General features: G+C 38.7%; 1 protein-coding gene across 1 annotated transcript in view; it reads right to left on the reverse strand.

The window, feature by feature from the left end:
- Positions 1-20,976, reverse strand: part of LOC134327081 (uncharacterized) — a 36,761-nt gene extending 15,785 nt beyond the window's left edge. The window contains exons 1-5 of the mRNA XM_063009163.1: positions 20,923-20,976; positions 19,366-19,704; positions 15,490-15,801; positions 13,598-13,697; positions 7,215-7,225 (exon numbers count right to left, since the gene is read on the reverse strand). Of these exons, the coding sequence (XP_062865233.1) occupies positions 7,215-7,225; positions 13,598-13,697; positions 15,490-15,801; positions 19,366-19,704; positions 20,923-20,959 (799 nt within the window). The 5' untranslated portion in view covers positions 20,960-20,976. The remainder of the gene's footprint in view (positions 1-7,214; positions 7,226-13,597; positions 13,698-15,489; positions 15,802-19,365; positions 19,705-20,922) is intronic.
- Between the last annotated feature and the right edge of the window lie 396 nt (positions 20,977-21,372).

Here is a 21,372-nt window from a genome sequence, read left to right on the forward strand (position 1 = left end):
TTAAACTCTATGATTTAATATAATAAAGTTAAAAAAAAATGTATGAACACATATTAATGTCCCTCACATCCTAAAATGTAAAATAAAAGCAGTATCTATAAAACAAGGTTTGTAGGTTGTGAGGGACATTAATATGTAAGTAAGTAAGTAAGTAAATTTGATTTATAAAGCACTCTTAAAACAACTTACGTTGACCAAAGTGCTGTACATCGAACAAGCATACACAACATTATGTTAAAAAAGTAAGAACCAAATAAAAATACAGATTATAAAACGGATAGTTCCGGTCCTAAAATCTGATTGGCTGAGCCGCGTTCGAAGCCGTTGTAAAATCCCCGATAAACGCACACCTACGACCACCTCACATCATTCCATATTAATACGCCACTGAATAGAAAAAGTTAGTTATTTTCGCCCTCATGTTGCCTAGCAACACTGTTAATCGAACTATTTTGCGTCGCGGAAGAATGCTTTATTGTAAGTTTATACACGATAAATACATTTATGAATTAAACATTGTTGTATTTATTATATTTTATGTTGACCGCCATTTTATAAAAGCAATAAGCCACTCGAGACCGTGCGTTACTGTTATGATTTTAGCACGGGAAAGAAGTTTTAGGCACTCCGCTTCGCGTCGTGCCAAAACGTCATCCCCGTGCTAAAATCACAGTAATGCACGGCCTCTCGTGGCTTATTGCTTTAGTAAGATGTGTTAATAAAAAATAGTTTGGGTTTATTATATTAAATCAAACAAAGTTTAATAGATTTATTTATCTCCAATATAAAATCATTATGGATTTACTAATCTTAACTATAAATAAAAATAAAATAAAAATAAAAGTACTATCTATAAAACAGAATGTGAGGAACATTAATATGTGTTTATAAAAAATAGTTTGACATTAATTCATCAAACCATATCAGACTTTATCTTTTATATACACTTATTATATTACAATTACAAGATTTTAATAGATTTATTCATCTCCAATATAAAATTATCACAAATTTACTGATCATTTAGAAATAATATTAAATAAAAATTCCCTTTTTTTGTAGAAAATAAGGTTTGTAGTAGATGAGAAACATTGATGTGTTTGTATAAAAATAGTTTGACATTAATCCATTAAATTATTACAAGACTTTAATGGATTTATTTGTGTGTAATGAGTGCAGAGTAAATGTTTCCTACGTTTTCTGATAGTTTTATGACGTATAAATAGTAAAGTTATACAGATAGATAAAGATAAAGCCTGCATTTAAACTCATTAAAGATTATTAATATTATTATGAGGTCATTAATAGGTAAAGTGTTAAAGTGTATAATTACGAATATCAGACAATTGTTGAATATAAGAACCACCTGAGAACTGATTCCGTGAAACTTTCATTACAATATTTGTAATTAAACAGCTCACTTCACTTCAACAGGAAAGAAAAGTAAACTTACAGCAAAACAGGTACAGAAGCACCGCGACCACCACCATGACTATTTAAAATAATCCTCATGCTTGTTCATCATAATAACACACGACACGTTCGGGGGTCTCACCCGATCTGAATGAAAACTTACAGGAAGCGAGGTCTTGTGACGTAATACTGCTAAATATCACATTCATTGTTATATTTAGAGTAATTTAAATAATAATTCCAAAAAGGTAAATTTTTTGGCATTATTATACCACTTCATTTCACAAACAATGGGTTCTAATTAGGGTTGGGCGGTATTGCCGATTTTCATACCAACGGATAGGAAGGCTGACCGCTTGTGAGTGCTTTGGGACGGGGCTCACGGCAGCACACGCTGCTTGTTGAGGACAGTAACTGCAGAACGATAAGTGCTTTCATGTCCGAGTCTCCAAAAGTCTCCAATAACACCAGAAAAAGTCGCTAAAGGGGTCTGAAAACTCGCTAAATGGTGGAGCAGCTCCAAGTGGGTGGTACAACTCCAAACGGGCGTTACAAAACCGTTCCACAAGTGGCGTACAGGGAGTGTTTACCCTTCACGGTGTTTGAGAAGCACCGTAAAGTAACTTTAAAGGTGAAATTGCAGAGTAATAGCAACAGACAGAAGAAATATGGGCATGTTACTGGCTCAAGATTTTTGTCAATGACCGCATGAAGGCTATCTGTGAGGTCCTGCACAGTGATGACCCAGAGGCTAAAGAACCTTTTTTGTTTGTTTTGGAGCACAGAGAGGATATGGAGCTGTTTTTGCAAGCCTGTCATGATGAGCAGGGACTCCGGGTCAATACAATGTTTACACATTGCCCCTCACGCAGTGCCCCTCACCCAAAAAAAAAAAAAATTTAATTAATGTAAATTAATCTCTTGTCAGTCATTCTTTCAGCTTTGAATTTACATAGTTTTACCAGTAAGTTTATTGTTAAATTATAATATTTTGTTACAAAATATTTCAATGTTATGTTATACAGTTTGATTCAAAACTGTCTGTGTGTGATCATAAAATAAACAAGATAAACATTTTTAATTGAGACCACATAAAATGTGTCCTACAAGGGGGAAAATGTCTGAATACATATAGGCTACTGCTCCCTTTCTATAATTTTACATTTTACATTTTCTGCACTTAGCAGACGCTCTTATCCAGAGCGACTTACAGAAGTTCTTCCATAGTAAAAACATTTTAGTAAATAGGTACAAGTCAGCTTAAGTGTTTAGTAAAAAGGTGGGTTTTTAATAGTTTTTTAAAGACAGCAAGAGACTCAGATGCTCGGACAGACAGAGGAAGTTCGTTCCACCACTTGGGTGCTAGAACAGAGAAGAGCCTTGATGCTTGTCTTCCTTTAGTCCTGGGTGGAGGCTCAAGTCGAGCAAGACTAGTGGCTCGGAGGTTGCATGGTACAGAGCGGGGTTTGATTAGGTTTCGAAGGTAGCTTGGGGCTGGTCCATTTTTGGCTTTGTAGGCGAGCATCCGTGTTTTAAACTGAATGCGTGCAGCTACATGAAGCCAGTGAAGAGAACGCAGCAGTGGGGTGATGTGGCAGTGTTTGGGCTGGTTAAAAACCAGGCGAGCAGCTGCATTTTGAATGAGCTGCAAGGGTTTAATCGTGGACATGGGAGCTCCTGCCAGGAGGGAGTTGCAGTAGTCCAACCGTGAGATTACAAGTGATTGGACCAGAATCTGGGTAGCTTCCCTGGAGAGAAATGGTTGAATCTTCCTGATGTTGTACAGGAGGAACCGGCACGATCTTGTCATGTGGGCTATATAAGGAGAGAAGGTCAGCTGGTTATCCAGGACAACACCAAGGCTTCTTACCTTATCAGATGGTCTGATCTGGAAGTCATCAAGAGAAATGACTAGGTCCTGGGTTGGAGACTGATCTCCGGGAATGAGCAACATCTCTGTCTTGCTGGGATTAAGTTTCAGATGATGAGCTGACATCCATTGTGAGATATCTCGCAGACATGCTGAGATGCGAGCTGAGACTTGTGTGTCTGAAGGAGGAAATGACAGAAGGAGCTGAGTGTCATCTGCATAGGAGTGGTAGGAGAAGCCATGGGAGGCTATGACCTTGCCCAGAGAGCGGGTGTAGATAGAGAAAAGAAGTGGGCCAAGTACAGAGCCCTGAGGAACACCGGTTGAGAGAGTGCATGGGGGAGATATGGATCCCCTCCATGACACTTGGTAGGAGCGCCCTTCAAGGTAGGAGGTCATCCATTGCCATGCTGAACCTGTTACTCCAAGGTTGGAGAGAGTGGACAAGAGAATGCTGTGATTCACTGTGTCGAAGGCTGCAGAGAGGTCAAGAAGAATGAGGACCGATGACAGTTTGGCTGCTTTGGCTGCATGAAGCTTCTCAGTAACCGCTACAAGTGCTGTTTCCGTAGAATGTGCTGCCTTGAAGCCAGACTGGTACGGATCGTGGAGGTCATTCTGAGTAAGAAAGGCAGATAGTTGGTTATAGACAGTACATTCAAGAATTTTGGATAGAAAAGAGAGGAGTGAGACAGGTCTGTAGTTGTTAATGTCTGTAGTGTCTAGTGTAGGTTTCTTAAGAAGGGGAATGACCTGAGCCTTCTTAAAAGCAGATGTCAGATGAGTTGTTGATGATGGGTGTGATGAAGGGGATTAGGTCCTGTGAGATGTCTTTGAGGATGGTGGATGGTATAGGGTCGAGTGTGCATGTGGTGGGATTGCTGGATGAGAGGAGCTGTGTAACCTCATCCATGGTGAGTGGGGTGAAGCTGGTAAGTGTGTTGGTGGGTTGAGGGTCAGTTGAAAGTGGGTCAGTCGGAGAGAAGGATTGATTGATTTTGTCGATCTTGTCCTGAAAGAATGTTGCAAAGTCAGTAGCAGTGAGAGAGGCAGAAGGGGGAGGAGGAGGAGGGTTCAGAAGAGAGGAAAAGATAGCATGAAGCTTACGTGGGTCAGCAGCAGATTGTTCAAGCTTGGCTTTGTAAAAAGATGTTTTTGCAGCAGTCACGCCGGATGAGAACCTGGACAGCAGATCGTGGTAGGAGTGGAGATCAACACTGAGCTTAGATTTCCTCCACTTTCTCTCAGCTGCCCTTAATTCCTCCTATGCATTTCCTCGTTTGAGAGTAAGAGGACAGAGCTGATCGAGGGATGTTGAAAGAGAAGAGAGTAGAGTATTAGTTGCGGAGTTGAGTGGAAAGGTAGCAAGCATGTCAGGGTTAGGTAGTGAAGTTAGGATGTTGGAGATCAGCTGGGAGGAAGATAAAGAGTGAAGATTGGGGCGTGTTTTAAGGGTGTATGTGTGGTTGGAGGTAGATAAAATTGGGAGATGGAGAGAGAAGGACACAAAGTGATGGTCGGAGAGGTGAAGTGGGGTGACGGTGAGGTCCAGAACAGAAGCTGGACGGCTGAAGACCAGGTCCAGAAGATTGCCTCTTTTGTGTGTCTGAGGGCTGTGGTTAAAGAGGAGGTCGAAAGATGAAAGAAGAGGAAGAAGACAGGAGGACTGAAGTGTAGGGAAATTAAAGTCACCAAGAAGAGTCAGAGGAGTTCCATCTGAAGGGAAGAAACTCAGAAGAACATCCAGCTCTTCTATGAAGTCTCCGAATGAGCCTGGTGGTCTGTAGATGACAACGATATGAAGAGTAATTGGAAAAGTAACAGTAATAGCATGAAATTCAAAGGATGAAATGTTCAGGTGAGAAACATTCACAGGAGTGAAGTGCCATTTCCTGGTCAAGAGCAAACCTGTACCACCACCCCTACCAGATCCTCTCGGTGTATGAGAGAAGGTGTAGGCAGAGGATAAGGCTGCTGGTGTTGCTGAGTTCTCGGTGGTGATCCACGTCTCAGTCAGTGCCAGGAAGTCAAGGCTGTGAGAAAGTGCAAAAGCTGAGATGAAGTCAGCTTTTTGGACGGCTGATTGACAGTTCCAGACCCCACCTACCAACACTGTTTGAGACTGTTGCAACAGTTGGGGGTAGATGAGGTTGCTGGCGTTGCTGCTCCTGTAATGTGACTTCTGATGTCTGCAGGGTCTGTGAGATATGAGCACAGCAGTGGCGGCTGCTGGTCTTTCAAAGAGGGGAAGCTCATTGTCGGCTTACATCATAAAATTTGTCAATTTATTTATATATAAATGTATAAATTCTCCCCTTTGTTAGTTTTCAAGAAAATGGCATGAAATGGGTTGCAGTTTGTCTTCCGACTTCACTCGCAAAATCCGCGATGGTACTGAAGCTCCCAGTGACAGCTGTCAATCAAAACAGGATTCAGTCTTTCGACTGATCCTCCAATCATCTTGCAGAAGCTCAGCGTCCAGACCCGCCCACAGCCCCATTGACCCCCAGAGACGCTCAGCGTCCGGGGGCGGGACAAAATCGTGGCATTTATCCAATGACCGGCGAGTTTCGAAGTCCCGCCCATGCAGCCCCATAGAAGCAAAGAGACGCTCAGCGTCTGCGGGTAAATGCATTGACACTCCGGGAATGTATGAGTTAAGTTAACAAAATCGAGTCGATTTGTGATAAGTAGCTGATTCTGAACGAACTCGTCTTTAAGATGAACGTGTTCTAACGCATTTGTAGTCAATGAAATGTTAAATCACTGTACATATTTGACCATTTAATTTTTGACATTTTAGGGGAAGCGGAGCTTCCCTTGCAGTCTTAGAGAAATCGCCACTGGAGCACAGGAATAATTGAGTAGCACATGCTGAGAAAAGTTTGGTAAATGAAACAATGTCAGAGACTGATAGTACTTACCCAAAGTTAGTTTAGTTTAGATTAGTAGTAAAAGTTAGATAGATTAAACAGTTCAGACAGACATAAAAACCTGGTGACAGTAAAGACTGGCCGCGAGATTTAATTTTATACTAAGCTTAGCCCTGCCCCTCAATTCACACCTAGGCCTCTAACAACAGACACCTGGAACCACTTTAACCAATCAGCAAAACACAGATTAATGCAGCAACAGACTAGCTATAGCTTCTTACAAATAGTTGAATTCTAGCACAGTTAAGCAAGTTAATGGTCAAAGTTACAAAGATAGATTCTAAAACAAGTTACAACAAAGTATATACTTCAACCAGAAGCCTACCTTACTCAGGAATACAAATGAACACAATGGAAGTTACAAGCACTTTCAGATCTATAAAAAGATCTGAAAGTTAATATGGGTAGTGAGGAACCCATGGGAATTTATGTGGAAGTGTAACAGTGAACACTTGTTTTCTCTAATGAAAGCACACTGGACTCACTATTTAATATCAAGTAGAGATATAATAATCTATTATTTATACAAAAGTTATATAATAATTTAACACACTGCAAACCCTAGTCCAACTTAATTATTTGGGTTTTAGATTTACAAGGGGGGGGGGGGGTATAATGTTATGCCTGATTGGTGTATGCTATTATTAATTACTAAATATTGTTTAGTAATACCTCTTATCCAAAATCAGAATTTAAATGCATTTTATTTAACTTGTACCTGTAACTTGTACCTGACAATGAACAATAACAGGTAATACATACTATTTTTATTGTATTTTTATTATGTCTGTAAATAAAAAAGTTTAACAAATGAAAAGATATACAGTGTCAAAGTTGCATATTAAGTAGTGGGTTAAGACCGGAAAATCATCTAATACTGCTCCTTTAGGACCCTGGCTTGCAAAGACGTTCTTTTGCTGATATCCACCCACTTTTTGTATAAGCCCCTCCCACTTGTGGGTACCCTCCCACTTGCGGTATAAGCCCCTCCTACTTACCGTTCTCCAGTCTGCAGAGATACATACTTGGACAAAGTCGCTAAGTTGGCAACACTACTTGCCTCTCTGTGTTATCACCTCAAACAGTGAGCACCCCCACAACCAGTCAGTGTGCTCCAACTGCCTACCACTCCCACCCCTCCCTGTGGATGCACGAATGTCTTAAGGTCTCAGTTTTCAAGGTAGACCTGAAGCAGAAATTTGGCGCTTCACCATTTATAAATAACTGTCATACCGCCCAACCCTAGTTCTAACACAGAGCAGTATTGTGGAGAGTCTTGCTATGCTCTGTGTAAATCCTCCACCACACCTTGACCAGCGCCTCTGCCAGATGTGGAGGTTGCATTTTCTCAACAGCAAAGTGGGGAAAAAATACAATCCAAACTTCCATCCCTCCAACATGGACAGTTATCCCCAAGTTTGTACTGTCTTGTATGGCTATTCATTTATCCCTGTCCTGCTTCAAGCCATGTTATTATTATTTCTTGTCTTCTATTGTTTCCCCATCTCTCCATTTCTAACAAAACTATACAAATGTTGTCATTTATGCTCAGTTCTTGCCAGAAAGATTTTGTGTCAAAATGTTTTGGAGTCTGCTTTGTTAATCTGTATTTGCAATTTCTTGGTATATTTTCTCTAAAATTGATGCCTGGAACACATTCCAAAAAGAGTTAAGACTAAGAATTAAACACTGAAAATGGCTGAAGAATTCATCCCATGATTTTTGGGTTCAGAGTTCTGTATCAATCTTTCTTTGACAGCTTCATGGTAAAAACAGGTCCAGCCAACCTTTTACCACTACAAAAACATGTTTAATCTTTTATTTAAAGTTAAAAATAATACCAGAATGAGTTTTCTTTGGTTGATTTTAGACACAAAACCTTTATTTTCGTACAGTTGGAGTCACACCACCTTTTTAAAATGCCAAAATGTACTTATGTGATTTGTGGAATGGTAACATGGCACAGCTAGATGAATGTCACTTAGCAACATTCTTCTCAACTGTGCAGTGATTACATTATACAATTACGTTAACTTAGACTGAAATCATGAAAGAATGTGAAGAATTAGGGCTGTTCTGAAAACCAATGAAGTCCAACCCAGTATTTGTATATTAAGGCAAACACACAACATATGCACTTCTTGTACCTGTTTGTTGTTTGAGTAAGGTGTGTACAGAATACAGCGAATAGTCATATCATAAGGAAATAAAACAAATAGTTGATCAACTTTTAACTTGTAATCAGTTTTATTTTAATTTAAATTGAATATTTATGTGAGATCTGAAACCAGGATTCCTGTCGTCAATTCTGTACAAGGTCGACAAAGTGAAACCAAGTGGTGAGTAAAACAGGTTTAAACTAAAATTAGGTTTAAATTGGTCATTGTTTATACTTCATAAACAAATAAATTTTTTATGAAATATTATAATACTCATATTGGTGTAGATTGCTGCAAATTGAGGTGCAACTCTGTTTAGCTCTTTGCACTTGTTTCTTTTTCCGTCCCGATATAATCGTATCATCTTGAATATAGCATTAGCATCTTGGTATTTTATATGTCTATTATTTTTTAGGTCATTTAAGAAATGATGGTCATTCTACATGATTTTAATGGTTTAAAATGACCAGGTAAAATGTACAGTACTTTAGGTTTATTACATATTCAACATGAATCCTCCATTATTAATTCTCTGAGTGAAAGAGAAATGAACATTGTTGTGCCACCAAGAGCAAACAAAGTCACATGGATCTGGGTGAAGCCTTTATCAGTGTCAGTGTAGAGAATCTGGTCAAACTTTAAATTTAAAATAAAAAGGTCATCCTCCATAGACCAGTCAGTCAGGATACTTTCAACATGACACAAACAAGTCGCCTGATTAATTCCACCTGCTACGTTAATTGAGCTCATGTACTATGGTAGGTGAACTCCTTTATGTTTGTTTTAAGATAGACAATTACAACTGAAATCTCTTATTTACAACCATTATTCAGGTCATTTGCTATCAACACTGAATAATTTCTGAATGTATATTATTAGCCTTTCATTTTCTGATCTACTTTTGTGACGACTATAAAACAGAGCTTCTTGTTTAATACTAGTCAAATAAGCTAATAAGCTAAGGCTTCATAAAGGAAGATTAAACTAGTTGTACATTTTTCTGCAGTGAAAACTGTGAAAGTTCATTTGTAGTTGGTCTGTTGACTAAATCTCATCTGCTCATTGCAAATTCTCATCTTTTCTATACACAATAACCAAATACAACACAAAACAAGTTTACAATTCCCCATTTATTTAAAAAACAGCAAAACAAAACAAAAACCCAATAAAAACAATACAACCTCAGATAAAGCACATAAAAATGGAAAACAAATCACTAGGCAGAAATTCAGTATACCGTGCACAAACTGAGGAAACAGTTTGTATGTGATTCCTTATCTGGACAGTTTTATGAAGTGTGATGAAGAAACATCAGAAAATGTGGAACTTCTACACTGTTGGTGGTTCTAATGGTCGTTTTGATAACTGATCTAATTTTGTAAAGACAAGTTAGCACAGAACTTCCTAAATAATACTAGCATTTATACAAGTAGCTCAGTGGTTACGGTACTCAGTAATCAGAATGGTTCTAGTTTAAGCCCTCCTGCCAAGTTACCACTGTCAGACTTCTGAGCAAGTGACCCTTAACCCTCAAATGCTTAAACTGCACTTATTTAACTCATTTGTTAGTCACTGTAAATAAAAATGTCTGCTCAATACTATAAACATAAAGGCAACAGAAATACTGAGCTTGCAGATATTAAATAATAATCAGACAACCAGGGGAGGTTTCCCAACTCCATCAACAATCAGTTTACAAACTACAACCCCAATCAGAAAAAGTTGGGACAGTATGGAAAATGCAAACTAAACTAGAGAAGTGCAATTCCTGATGAAAATGTGAGTGTGATTGCAGCTCAGGAGTGGTACAGTATGAGGGGGTTGAGTACTTGCTCACTTCTGCTCATGTGGTTGGGGGTGTGCGAATACTTCTGCTCATGCTGTTGGTGTTCAAATACTTTGTCATGCAATTGGTGGTGGTGTCAGCTTTTGGTGCTTGATAAATGTTTGCCGATTTAAACACCCATGTGGTTTTATCAGCTGTTGATGAATGACAGTTCTTGCAGTGCAGCCAGAGGGATCAGAGAGAGATCAGTGTTCAGCTTAAGCTTGTGCCCTTTACCCTTTACACACTGAAATTCCTCCAGTTTTTTTATTTGCACTTCCAAACTTTCAGATTTGGGGTTGTTAGTTCTTGAATTGACACAACACAACAGTTTATCTCAATCATCAGTAATAATGCTGATAAATATATTTTAGAATTCAGTGCTAAGTGAAACATTAAACTAGTTAGAATCTTACTGAATATCTGTTACCAGCTGTAAATGAACACTGAGTGGTGACAGATTAAAACAGGCAGATGTGTAGAAAATGTACCACATTAGGAAGATTTTTTGTGGTTCACGACTGAATACACCACTGGTTCCTCTTGGTCTGTTACACTGGAATTATCTTCCTGTAATATAAACAGTAAAAACTAAATGAGCTACATTTTAACATTAACAGCAGACGCTTTTATCCAAAGCGACTTACAGTACTGTCACAGTATACAGTCTAAGCAATTGAGGGTTAAGGGCCTTGCTCAGGGGCCCAACAGTGTCAGCCTGGCAGTGGTGGGGCTTGAACCAAGGACCTTTCGCTTACTAGTCCAGTACCTTAACCACTAGGCCATATCTGTCCCTCAGATACAACATGAGAAACAGGATGAAACATTAACATGTGATGTTGGTATGAATTGAAATGATAAAGATTGTAATTACAATCGATTATACAACCCCTGGCAAAAATTATGGAATCACCACTCTTGGAAGATGTTCTTTCAATTGTTTAATTTTGTAGAAAAAAAATAAATCACAGACATGCCACAAAACTATCATTTCTCAAACTGTCAACCCTCTGGCATTAAGAAACAATAAAAAAAGAAACAAATATAATAGTTGTGGTCAGTCACAATTGCTTTTTTTTAGATCAAGTAGAGGAAAAAAATATGGAATCACTCAAATCTGAGGAAAAAATTATGGAATCATTAGAAAACACTGCACCATTATTACTTTGTTGCACCACCTCTGGCTTTTATAATGGTTTAAACTCTCTGAGGCATGGAGTTAACTAATGACAAACAGTATTCTTCATCAATCTGCCTTCAACTGTCTCTTGCTGTTGCCAGATCAGCTTTGCAGGTTGGAACCTTGTCATTGACCATTTTCTTCAATTTCCACCAGAGATTTTCAAATGGATTGAGATCCGGACTATTTGCAGGCCACGCCATTGACATTATATGTTTTCTTGAAGGAAAGTTTTCACGTCCTTTGCCCTATGGCAAGATGCATTATCATCTTGAAAAATGAAGTCATCATCACCAAACATCCTTTCAACTGATGGAATAAGAAAAGCGTCCAAAATTTCAATGTGGACTTTGGCATTTATTGAAGACCATCTCCCCTGTGCCTTTACCCGACATGCAGGCCCATATCATCAACAACTGTGGAAATTAACATGTTTTCTTTAGGCAGTTATCTTCATAAATTTCATTGGACAGACACCAAACTAAAGTTCCAGCATCATCACCTTGCCCAATGCAGATTCGCGATTCATCACTGAAGATCACTTTTATCCAGTCACCCACAGTCCACGATTGCTTTTCTTTAGCCTACTTTAACCTTGTTCTTTTCTTTTTAGGTGTTAATGATGGCTTTTGTTTGGCTTTTCTGTATGTAAATCCCATTTCTTTTAGGTGATTTCTTACAGTTCAGTCACAGACATTGACTCCACTTTCCGGCCACTTGTTTCTCATTTGTTTTGTTGTGCATTTTCTGTTTTCAAGACATATTGCTTTAAGTTTTCTATCTTGATGCTTTGATGTCTTACTTGGTCTACCAGTGCTTCCCTTTTACAACCTTCCCATTTTGTTTGTACTTGGTCCAGATTTTAAACACAGCTTACTGGGAACAACCAACATCTTTTGTGACATTCCACAATGATTTATCTTCTTGAAGGAGTTTTATAATCCTCTCATTTGTTTCAACTGACATATCTTGTGTTGGAACCATGATTCATGACAATCTGCTTTGTGCAACAGCTCTCCGAGGTGTAAGCACTCTTTTTAAACTGAAGAATAATTAGCAAATCTAATCTGCTGCAGATGTTTTGTTTTTAAACTGCAAATTACAGAGTGATTCCATAATTCTTTCCTCAGATTTGAGTGATTCCATATTTTTTTCCTCTACTTGATCTAAAAAAAGCAATTGTGACTGACCACAACTATTATATTTGTTTCTTTTTTTTATTGTTTCTTAATGCCAGAAGGTTGACATTTTGAAAAATTATAGTTTTGTGGCATGTCTGTGATTAATTTTTTTTCTACAAAATTAAACAATTGACAGAACATCTTCCAAGAGTGATTCCATAATTTTTGCCAGGGGTTGTATTACTACTGTACACACTCACTATACCATGCACACAAACCAAGTTGCCACTGTTGGGGCCCCGAGCAAGACCCCTAAACCTCAACTGCTCAAATCTACTGGTTGTGCCTCCCTTGGCAGTGCCAACTACAATCACTATTTGTAATAAATTGCAGTGTGGAGGAATTCTGTCCCACTCTTATTTGCAGAATTATTGTAACTGGGCTACATTGGACGTATTTCCAGCATGTTTAATGTTTTGTCACAACAACTCAATAAGATTCAGGTCAGGACTTTTACTCGACCTCCAAAACCCTGATTTTTCTTCTTTTGAGCCATTCAGAGGTGGGTTTGCTTTTGTGCTTTGGTTCCTCATCCTGCTGTATAACCCAACTTATAACTTGCTTCACATTGCCAGACAGGTTCTATTTAAGTCATGTTTAGATTTGGGACAGAGAAACAGCTAGAGCTGAACAGCATTTTAACTTCAGTACATGAAATCATTAATAAATTGGTCTTTAACATTAAAGGTAGTTTTAAATATATTTTAAATCTCAGTTAAATTTAGAACTTTCACCTTTTTATCTGCATGATGAAATTGTAAATTCACCTTGTGTCGGTTCTGAAAGAAAAAAAATCTTTAAAACCTTTAATAAATGCAAAAGCCTCGATATCAAACTATTAAAACATATTGTCACTTAATTGATAAGAGCAGACAAGAGACAATTCATTATCATTAACACGAGGGTATAACAATGTAGCACTGCAGGATTTCTGGTGATACACTTGGTGTTATTTTTAATTCTGTCTGTATCCTTCACATCACACATTTTTATAGAACTGGAAAAGTAAAGAAAACTGAAGTAATTACAATCTTACCTTCTTGTGTTTTCTTTCCAAACCCAAAATCCAGCTCCCGCTACTATTAATAATATTAGTAATGATACTAGGATTGGAATCCACCGGTAAACTGGAACAGCTGTAAACATAAAGATTAATTTCTTCAGTAATACAGCAGCAGGTGAAAGACGACACATCTCAAATCACTTTCTCTACAGTAGAACAAATTATACAGAACTTTAAGATGCAAAAATAACAATAATATTCATCCAGTAATATTAATAAATACGGCAACCTTCAAATAAAAGTCCAGTTTATACCAATGCAGTGTAAATACTTTAAAACACTGTGTATAGTTAAAAGGTGATTGTAAGGAAGTCCTAAACATTATGATGCTTTAAACAGCTTTAAATTGGGCCAGCGATAGCTCAGTGGTTAAGGTACTGGACTAGTAAACAGAAGGTTGCCGGTTCAAGCCCCGCCACCACCAAGTTGCCACTGTTGGGTCCCTGAGCAAGGCCCTTAACCCTCAATTGCTCATTGTGTTCAGCTCATTGTGTAAGTCGCTTTGGATAAAAGCATCTGCTAAATGCTGAAAATGTAAATGTAAAATGTAAATTAACAGGATTTACCACAATGTACATGTGTACAATCTTTTATTGAACTTGTTTATTAAACCATCATCAAGAATCTAAATACACAACTAATAGCATTCAGATGTTTGGCTTTAACAGAGCATCAAAACCAGTAAACGCACAGAATACAAGAAATATTAAATAATTTTGATTATTCTGTCTTTCATTTTTTTTCTCTGTATCTAATCTAAAGTTAAAACATGAAAATAATAATTTGTGCCGAGGTGGGATGGAATAGTTGATAGTTTACAACCAACATAAGGATCCTCCCACTGTTATAATGCATGCTCACAATTTTTAAAAACCTTATATATATATATATTTTTTATGCAGCACCCACAAACAAACTAATTGTTAAGTCATTCATTGATTTTCTTATCCGCTTATCCAATTAGGGACGCACGGGGGGAGACAGACACACTCTATAACAATACTATATACTATATACAATACTATAACAAGTCTGCTGCCACACACTGAACTGTATTGACTATGTTACTGGCATTTTTTTGCACACCTCCTGGAACTGAACTAGCAATTTCTGCACCTTACTTGTATTTTTGCACCTTATTTACTTTTTAGGCACCTTATCGGCATTGCCAATTTTACGCTGCTAATGTACAACATGTCACTACCTCATGAACCATTGTACCATCTATTCACCATCATGTACTAACACTTGTCTTTAGTCCTGTCTTCTAATTACTTGTTTAGATTAGGGATAATTAGGAATATCTTTTGTAGTTATTTATTATAGATTTTTTGTATTATTGTTGTAATTGCACTGTTTTGTATTGTCTTGCACTTTTTGTACCGTGTTACACCGTGATCCTAGAGGAACGCTGTTTCGTTTCAATATGTACTTGTATGTAGCTGAAATGACAATAAAACCTCTCTGACTCTGACTCTGACACACATTCATTGTCTCCAATTAACCTGACCATGTTTTTGGACTGTGGGAGGAAACTGGAGCTCCCGGAGGAAACCCACAGACATGGGGAGAACATGCAAAATCTGCACAGAAAGGAACCGGACCGCTCCGCCTGGGGATCGAACCCAGGACCTTCTTGCTGTGAGGCGACAGTGCTACCCACCGAGCCACCGTGTCACCCCAATTATAATGTTAATTGTGTCTCTTAAATGTTCCTCATTACACTGCAGAAAAACATTTGATACTTCTGCAATTTAAAAGCTTTTTGGCATTTACACTCATCAGGCCAGAAAAGGCATGAAAATGTAGTATTAAGTAATTTATCATTAAGTAATAAATAAAGAGTAAATTAGACTCTAACGTACCTGGTTTAGAAGAGCAGATCTCTGCAATGTTAATAGAAACCGTTTCTTTACTGACTGGGTTTGCAGCCACACAGATGAACGTTTTACTGTTTGTAGGATTAATTTCAAGTGAAAGATTAAGAGAGACACTGAGATCAGGGTTACTGGTGACACTGATGATCTTGTCATCTTCATACCAGGTCAAGTTTACATCTCTTCCATTCCTCACAGAGCACAGAAGGGAACAAAACTCTCCGAGTGTCCTGGTGTCAGTTTTTGTTTCATTATTTCTTGTTTGATTAATTATTGTTACTGCTGGCGTAGATACTGGAGCTAAAACACACAGAAACATTAAAACATGATTAGAAGCAATCAGTTCAGAAGCAACATGTAACGCTATTGGGCTAAGACAGGACAAGAGGGGCGGACACACTCACAGAGATGTAATGAACTATATATATATATTTTTTTTAATCATTTATATTTTTTCCCACTTTTTTCCCCCAATTTTTTATCCCCATTCTAGTCATATCCAATTACCCTGATTATGTACTCTATACTGGTTCAACCCCTTGCCGCTGACTGAGGACGCCACTCAACCGAATTGCGCCCCCTCCGGCACGCAATCGGTACAGACTTGCATTTTACACCCGCACGAGCCGAGTTCATACACCGAGAGACACTGCGCACGGAGGGTCACACCCCCCTCAATGTTATTCCTCAGCCCTGTGCAGGCGCCGTCAGCCAACCAGCAGGGGCCGCAGTTTTACCAGTTATGAGGACCTATGCTCCGACTCTACCCGCTAAGCCCATGAACAACAGCCAAACGTTGTTCATACTGCCGCCCAACCCAGTCAGAAAGGTAGAGCTGAGTTTCGATACGATGCATCTAGAAACCCAACTCTGGTGCACTAGCGTACTTTACCGCTGCGCCACCTGAGCGGCCAACTATATATTTATTAACAATAAAGACAAAACATATCACACAAAACAAGACAAACAAACACAAGACCTAAGCTAAATGCTAACACTGAACAGGAACCTGACAAGGGCAAAAGACAAGGGCAAAAGACAAGGGCAAAAGACAAGGGCAAAAGACAAGCAGAGTGCAAGGAAAATCCAAACCAAACAGACAGCGTTACCAGGAATCCTAAGCAAACAAACAGAGTCACAAGCAATGGTCTCCAATGTCTGTTCTCCAGCAGCTGGAGCTAATTAGCCAAAAGGACCAATGAAAAAGGGGGTGTTGGCTGGGAGTGAGAGAATAATAATAATAATAATAATACATTCAACTTATATAGTGCCTTTCATAATACCCAAGGACGCTTTACATAGTAGTTACAGTCAAGAACAACAATCAAATAAAAACACGAGAATGAAAGTGTTAAGTAAACAAAAACGTTTTAAGAAGAGATTTAAACTCAGAGAGAGAGGAAGAGAGACGAAGAGGGAGAGGAAGAGAGTTCCACAGTGTCGGGGCAGCAACACTAAATGATCTACCACCCATGATGGTCAACCTAAACCTGAGTCTAACAAGGAGACCAGCATCAAACGATCTTAGCCTGCGGGAAGGGACATAGCGATGTAAAAGATCAGCCAGATACAAGGGAGCCAGACCATGAAGTGCCTTGAAAGCGAGCACTAAAATTTTATATTGGATACGTTTTTTGACAGGGAGCCAGTGGAGTTGTTCAAGTGCCGGGGTGATATGTTCATGTTTTTTTGACCGGGTCAGTACTCGGGCAGCAGCATTCTGAGCAATCTGCAAGGGTCGGAGGGATTTTGAAGGGAGTCCATAAAGGAGAGAATTGCAATAGTCAAGTTTTGAAGTGACAAAGGCATGTACCAGGGTCTCAGCAGCTTTAAACGAAAGGAACGGACGCAAACGGGTGACCTTTCGAAGCTGGAAGAAGGCAGACTTTGCCAATGAATTGATATGTGGCTCCAATGACAGGGGAGGGTCGAGCAGCACCCCGAGATTACGTGCCTTAGCCGAAGACTGAACAGAGATACCAGCAATAGTGAGGGATGTGTTAGTGAGAGAAGAGACAGCCAATTTGGAGCCAATAATGAGATACTCCGTCTTATGGGCATTCAATAGAAGAAAGTTTGCACACAGCCATGAGTTGAGATCACAGATGCACTCGGTGAGGGATGGGGGTGGAAAAGGATCAGATGGTATAAGGTTTAGATAAACCTGGGTGTCGTCAGCATAGCAGTGAAAATTTAACCCATGGTGATTAAATAAGCTTATAAGCTTGTTTTCCTATATAGACGTTCAAGACGCCTACCAGCTGTTTTTAAACCACGAAGTTCTGCAGTAAACCAGGGTGAGGAATGCAAGGAGGGCACAGACCGAGTTATAACTGGAGCAAGGGTGTTAAGGGTATCGGCCATAGACTGATTGTAAACAAAGATGGCCTCATCAATGTCGCATAGTGAGGTAATAAGAGGTAAACTGGAAGATTCCAGGACAGAGGAGAAAGCTAATGGATCAACAGAGGAGATATTACGGTAAGAGAGAAGGGTCCTAGAGGGGGGGGGTTAGCAGTGTGTAGTGAAATGCATGATGTAATAAACAGATGATCGGATATGCCAATATCATGACCTGATACATTAGTGATAGTTCCGGCTGAGGAGCAAATCAGGTCTAAAATGTGACCATGTTTATGAGTTGAAAAATCCACATGTTGATACAAGTCAAAGCAGTTTAAGAGTGACAAAAAACCAGTCGAACCAGGAGATACAGAGTCAATATGAATATTAAAGTCACCAAGGACGACCAATGACTTTGACAGAGAACTTAGGCACAAAAGTTAGGTGCACCCAAATTTTCGACCGCATCGCATTTAACACCGCAGTTTTACAGGTTCACTTTTTTTTTTTTTTATCACTGTCCATACAGGCAATATTGACTTGTAAATAACTAACAATCTGGTCAACATGGCCTCGTCTGATGATCTGTTTGCTGCTGCCTGCCGCTGAAAGGCAGTGGGGAGAGGGGGGGGGGGGGGGGACACTCGGGCAGTGCATTTATCGCGGCATGTAATGTGTTTTATAGATGCATTGGGCTTTTTCAGCCTTTCAATTTGAAATGTATTAGAAACAGTTACAAATATACTATTGCCGGCCATGGTCTTCCCATGCTCTTTACAGTTAATTATAGTATTATAGTCTAATTATAGTACACTTATAAAAATTATAAAAATAATAATACAGTAAATATGTATGTATGTGTGTATATCTATTTATATGTGTGTGTATATTTAAAATTATATGTATATGTTTGTGTGTGTGTTAGAGTGTAATCTTAAATGCAGTGCATTATATTATCGGCTTTACTGGATCTTTTACACAGATTCCCAAAATCGCTTGCGGTGCACTCACTGTGTATTTTGACTACATGTATTGTAATATATTTTGGTCTTTTAGTTATTTTTATATTTTACTTAACGAAAATATTGTCGTGTTTTTACTTCCTTTACTATCGCCGCACTTTACCGCTAGCATTAGCCCCTTGCTACTGTAGAGGGTCGGCTCACCTAGCCGCTGTCCGGTGGGGATGCTGCGGGTCTTTTGCTGTGCGGTGGTGGAGGTGTGGGAATAAAGGCACACGACAGGGTAGAGTCACTTTAACTGTTTAGTCAGGACTTCAGTGAGCGTTACAACACTTTACACCGCCGAGCTCCAGAACCCGAACTTCCATTCTGGGGACATTCGGCAAGTCTCATATACAAAACTAAACTTACTGCAGAACGTCCGAACGCGCGTGTATAAACCGGGTGCTGCATTCTGATTGGCTGAGCTGAATTACTGATTACACTTCTGCTCGGCCTTTTGTGTAATAAGTTAAGAGAACAGACATATAAAGAAAGGAAGCTTTGTAATCACACTCACCATAAACACTGAGATTAAAAGTTCTAGATATGAGACGTCCAGTAGTGATCTGTGTTGTATAAAGTCCAGAATCACTGATGCTGATGTTGTTGATGGTTAAATCTCCACTGATTCTGTCCAGCAGAACTCGACCTTTAAATCTCTCACTGCTGATTTCTGTACCAGAGTTTCCCATAAAGACCTGACTAATCAATATTTCTTCTTTTACTTTCTCAGGTCCATAGAACCACTGTATACGAGCATCACTCTGAACACCAGTGATACCAGTACGGATAGTTAGATCAGATCCTTCCACTTCCTGCAGGATGATGCTCTCATCTCCAGCTGTATTCTGCACACCTGAAAAACAGGTAAATCAGGATCAGATTCATCAGCTGAGTAATAAACAGTTAAGACTCATAAATTGCTCCTGTCCCAACTTTTACTGAAATGTGTTGAAATGAAATGCAGGAATGGATGTTTATTAACAAATGAAATGAAGTTGAACAGATAAAACATGAAATATCTCAGGTTCATGCTGTCTGACATTAAATAAAAGTCAAAGTCAGAAACACTGCATTTATACTGTCCCAAGCTTTTTTATGATACAAAAGTACAATTTAAGTACCTGTGTCACACTTTGTTTATGGCATTTTGCAGGCACTTTTATCTAAATACAATCCAAGCAACTGAGGGTTACGGGGCCCAAAACTGGCAACCTGGTAGTGGTGGGGCTTAAACCAGTGACTTTCAAATTTATATGATGGCACACAACATTGCATATGCTGGATCTCATGTTCACTATCATTTCTTATTTATATATTTTTTTATTAAGGTACTTTCTATATTGCATAAACACTGCACCTTTTAACGCATAATGTTAATTGCACATGTAATGTTTACAGGTATGAATGTGAGTGTATAAGACTTTCTTTCTTTATTGTATTTTTCATGCACTGTGAGCATGTGTGTAACCAAAAACAAATTCCTTGTATGTGTAAGCAAACTTGGCCAATAAAGCCTGATTCTGATCACTACTCCAGTTCTTTAACCACTGAATAAGTAAGTTCATCTGGGTTCTTTTGTGACCCTCTGGATGAGTTATTGGTGAAACTTTGTGAAGGTTCACCACTGATCCAGTTTATCTCCATATGTAGGTAATGGCTCTTACTGTGGTTCAGCTGGAGACCCAGAGCATTAGCAGTGGTTCTGGAAGCCTCTCATTTTTTTGTGTTTACTTGGGTCTTTGTCTAAACATATAAAACTTGGGTATGAACCGTGTTATGCCCAAGTAACGCATTACAACATTAGTTACTGAACTACAGAACGTGTAAATGAACCGGGTCAGTTCCAGCCTAAAACACATCCGTGCAGAATTTCTGTTCAAATAACGATTAAGAAATAAATATTTTTACAAATGTGAAGATGCATCTGATCTCTTATTTTATTATTCTACCAGACTGATAAAAACACACTGAACAATACTGTCTGTGTTTTTGCCAGCCCGATTAAATGGATTAAAATCATTCCTGTTTACACGGTTTAACTTCAGTACAACAAGAAAAGAAGTAAACTTACAGCAAACCAGGTAAAGAAACACCGCGACCACCACCATGATTAATTACAATAATCCTCATGCTTGTTTATCATCATAATCACATCCGACACGTTCGGCGGTCTCACCCGATCTGAATGAAAACTTACAGGAAGAGACCTCGTGTGACGTAGGCACTGTCACCTCACAACAAGAAGGTCCTGGGTTCGACCCCTAACGGGAAGAAGCAGAGGAAATTGATTGATCACACTCATTGTAATATACTGTATATAATAATGCAAAAAGGTAAATTTAGCAACATATTCAGATCTAATAACATAAAATAAATCAGGACCATTTTTTGCTGCATCCTAAATTACATACTACTATATAATAACACTAACAGTGATGACATAACCATCAGTACAAACTCTATAGCTAATCTGTGTATTTTTTATATTTAGACTAGAATTTGTATTTATTTATTTAATTGT

This window comes from Trichomycterus rosablanca, chromosome 14 (assembly GCF_030014385.1).
Source record: "Trichomycterus rosablanca isolate fTriRos1 chromosome 14, fTriRos1.hap1, whole genome shotgun sequence".
Lineage (NCBI taxonomy): Eukaryota > Metazoa > Chordata > Actinopteri > Siluriformes > Trichomycteridae > Trichomycterus > Trichomycterus rosablanca.